Here is a 4460-nt window from a genome sequence, read left to right on the forward strand (position 1 = left end):
CGCGCGAAACACTATGATAATTTTGATAAAGACAGAATAAGGATATCCTTAATTTTTGGAAACAGGCCATACTTGAGGCAAAACAGTTTAATGTAGTTAGTTTCAATCAAGGAAAAGAAATGATTATGACTCAAAATTTTAAGCACTATTTAGATAAGTAAAGTGAATGGAGTCGATAAACTTTTGGTACGTTTGGTAAGTATAGTAGATAATGGTATTAAAGAAAAAAAGGTTAAAATATTATCCTTTGTAGTGTCGAGTCATGTCTATTGTTATATACGATGTTCTTTCTACTTAAAACTCGTATGGGATATGTAAATTTTTTATGGATCCATCCTCAAAGAACCGGACAAGAAAATTTTCATCATCCAGCAGGAGTAAGACTACAAAGAATCAAATGAAAAACATATTATTGGACTTCCACATCATATCCGTGCTTAATAAAATAGTGATTGATCAAGAAGCAGAATATATATAGTTTCTTCAGTGACCATTTATGAGAATTCAAATGTAATTTACAAATTATAAGAACTTAAAAATTATGGAGTTGTAAGTTGTGTTTCTTACTTGGAAGTTGAATAAATAGAGTTGAAGCCTCAAGAATTGGAATTTGGAGCTTTCCAACTTTTATGCCCAATTTTTGCGAGCATAACAGCCGTGTGGTGTAGATTTATTAGTCTCACCAGCTAAGGCATTTGCATAAGTAATAAATATCAAAAAGACTAAAATGACTTGAGGGGTAGTAGGTTTAGCATCAGCTCGATAATTTGATTATCTTAGCTTTAGTTTTATAGACTAGTTGACTTCTTTAAGTGGAAGATTTATTTATTCTGGTTGGGGGGCGGGGGGTGAGGAGCATTTTGTTTTCTTGTTCTCTTTCCTATTCTTTGTTGTTTATGTCGAGATAGATAATAATAACAGTGCATCCTAATAATGAGCATTTAAGATGGGACATTTTTTTGTCTAACCGGGGTCCAACTCCAACTGATGGAAGTAATTGCAGGTTAAATGACAACTAGACAAAAAAAAGGTAAAAAATATTGGACGGGTTCATATATTTGGACTAAAGAACCAAATCCAGCAAGTTTAGTTTCTGCAAAAGTAAATAGTACATGCATTTCAATCCCTTGTACTTGGGAGAGTCCAACCTTCAATGCCTTGGATGCCATTACGTCTGCTGCAGGTGGCACTGCTCAAGGTGTTCCCATGGCTCGAGCAGGTCACCGCGTGGTGGCTGGGGGATGGACTTAAGAGCCTCCCCAGGAGTCAAATAGTCCACTCAGAACTGGTATGAACAAGAAGAGCCTGGCTGCTTAAATAAAGCAGTGCCTAACAATGTTGTAAGCCAAAAAGGAGAAGGAAAAACAGACTCTTTAACAACTGGAAATAATGCGAATACACAAGATAATACATCAAGGTGATTTTCCTTCAAGACAGATGAGGGAAAAAGTTCAGCAATGCTACTGAATGAATATTAAAAGCAAATTATTGAGATCATGTTTGCTGCATTTGCTTTTTCAAACCTCCAAGGGGTCCATGACCATAACCTTTTCCCCCCACCTCATTTGTCCTACAATTACAATTGCTAATATTAAGATTTGTACCACATTTGAGACATAAACCTTTGCAACTCGGATTACATACAGCATTGATGGTAATCTCTATATGTACAAGGTCCCTTATATTCTTTGAAATGTCGATAAATTTTTCCTCCAGGGGAAAATATAGTTGATCCTCTGGATCGATCAAAGCATCGTCATCTGATTCATCCTCTTCATTCACACCAAAACTTTTGAATTTGTCTTCTCCGAAGATTACTCCCATGTTTATGGTCTCTGATTCTTGAATGGGTTCTTCAGACAATAAAATTGAGAAGTCCGAGTAGACACTCTCGGCAGCAGGTTCACCGCACCTTCGGCATTAGCATAATGAGTTACTTTGAAACAAAAATCATAAGATTATATGCACAACAGAAAAAATAGTAAGGCTATGTTTGAGCCACATTTAAAAAAAAAAAAATACATTCTTAAACAGTGATTTGACATCATTTCAACCACACATTCTTTGATAAAATAATATTACACACAAATCCAAAACTTTTTTTTTATTTTTTAACCACACATTTTCCATCTATACACTATTCAAAAATGCCTTTTTAGGAATATAATGTGACTCAAACAAGGGCTAAATCTTGAGAAACCTAAAAATGAAGACAAAAATGATACAGAAATTAATAGTAACTATTTAATGTTTCCCTCTCCTCTTTTGCACGGCCAAGTGTCTATATCGTAGATACATGCCTTTATCTAATTACTTTCGGATGCAAAGTAACACTTCCACAAAGATCTGAGCACTCCAATCCAAAATATATATTCAAGTTAGATTAATGCTACTTGTACATAATAGAGTTACATAATGGTTTACATTTAGATAAGGTGTTAAAAGGAAAGTGAGGAAGTTTTATTTATTTATTTGGTTGAATAAATTCTGACCCAATCATATCTCACTACATCATGTGTCTGTAAACCATTATATAAATCGTTATGTACATGTAGCCCAACCGTTCAGGTTAATACTGCTAAATTTCCAAAAAAAGAATTGAATATGTGTAATAAAAACAGCCAAGATGGTTTTTCTCACCAAATTCAAAAGTAACGAAAAATTTACAATAGAAATAAAAGTCAATCTACGGTTGATGGAGGGAAATCATGGAGAAGAAGGTTGAAGTAATAGAAGTGCCAGTGGAAGAGGAATAGGAAAATGTACGCATTGGTAAACAGGCTATTGTTGGGATCTTGTTGAAAAACCTCCACCATATCCATATCTGAGGATAAGTAATTGAGTACACTAAGTGCTCATTTGTTCCCGAGTACTGGGTAGGATTGGCAGTTAAATAAATAAGATTTAACTTATTTTTATGCCTTAATACTGTCCAGTAGTATCTACACAAACATGCCGTAAGTTCCTTGATTATCAGGCATCCAAGAAAGCAACTTTTCTTGGAGCATCATTAGCCTAAAAGGTCAAGCTTCTGCATGTCTATCCACCTCCGTCCATCCAACACTTAGAATCCCTAATTCTGGCATGAATGATTTATATGTCAGGAACCTCTGGCTAGTTCTCTAATCTAAAGTGTCACCATCATTATCTATTATTACTTTAGCAGACGGCCTTTTACCTGTGTTAGTGGCATAGGCTCAATGAATACAAATTCCTTCTATCTTTATCTTTCGTCTTGTATCTTCTGATGTTTGTTAACAGATTAACTCAATCTCAAATTGTTCTGAGAAATTTGATTGCCTTAATTCAGGATCTGGAAATAAGGATGATTGGAAGAGGACATGAATCCATTGGTCTTGACTACTATGATCGGAAGTCCTCCCAGTGACACGAAATATGTTGTTTCTCCTTTTCAAATTGATCGCCTTACACTTGAAGAAGTTAGTTACTAGTTTAGGACATTTCTAAAATTTGAATTATGGGTCTCCTCATTTGGGATTGCCCCACTGTGTCCCTTTTGCTTCTCAGGTCAATAACCAGACATTAACTCCTTTATACTAGTGCACTTATGTCACTTCAAAATTTGGTACCTGAGATTTTTTTACTCGGATAATTAATCAAGAGTTACTTGGCTATATTCAAGGAAACTCAAATCCTGAGATTTTTTTCAGGTTTTGTGCATTCTCGTGACCCTCATATTGCTTTGAGAAGGCAAAGGGCACCTTATAATACTCTTCACCCTACTCTTAACTTTGTTTCTTACATGTTCAAATCCTTCATATTCTTCCTTTGTTGCTACCAGCACTACATGCCAACACCAAAGAATATGACAGAAGCTTTATCTCATTCTCAGCAGCTTGAGTGTATGAAAACTTTCTGCAGTCTATTTACTTTCTTATTTACTCAATTCAAAGCAAACAAAATCAACCAGGGTCAAGAATATAGCTGGCCTTTACAGAGTGTGATGCATTGGCTCCAATCTAGGCAATCTTCAGAGAGAGAGAGAGACGTTGATAATGAAAATACAACCCTATAATCTCAATACATAAAAAAATAAAAATTTCCCAAATTCCCTCTCTTGGGTATGAAACCATCTTATTCTCTTTGTCAATCTCTATGTCAACTTCCTTGTCTTTGTATTCCCCAACCACCAATAGAGTTAAAACTTATAAAAATTTACTTCATAAATCTAGTCCTTTTTCCCAAATCCCTCTCTTTGATATAAATTACAGTTCTCCATCAGTCAGCCTTCATTTCATGTTCACCATGCCATTCTTCCTACTTCTCGCTAAGCTATTCATTCCGTGGTACATAATAAGTACATTGCAAAGATTTTTGCTTCCATAACTGCATAAGGTTTCTATAGACATCATATTATTACTTCTAAAATAAAGTCAAAATAACACCTTTTGTAAGCAAAAAAAAAAAAAAAAAAATTACGCTATCGGAAAAAACAAATC

At 34.8% G+C, this 4460-nt stretch overlaps 1 protein-coding gene across 1 annotated transcript; it reads right to left on the minus strand.

Annotated features, from left to right (window-relative positions):
• Window positions 1–1031: 1031 nt before the first annotated feature.
• On the minus strand, window positions 1032–1920 carry LOC111388893 (large ribosomal RNA subunit accumulation protein YCED homolog 1, chloroplastic-like; the record flags this gene model as incomplete). Its single annotated transcript, XM_023013718.1, has 1 exon — window positions 1032–1920. A coding segment is annotated over one exon (426 nt), but the record flags the coding sequence as incomplete, so codon positions are not given.
• Between the last annotated feature and the right edge of the window lie 2540 nt (window positions 1921–4460).

The sequence above is a fragment of the Olea europaea genome, unplaced genomic scaffold (assembly GCF_002742605.1).
Source record: "Olea europaea var. sylvestris unplaced genomic scaffold, O_europaea_v1 scaffold5366, whole genome shotgun sequence".
Lineage (NCBI taxonomy): Eukaryota > Viridiplantae > Streptophyta > Magnoliopsida > Lamiales > Oleaceae > Olea > Olea europaea.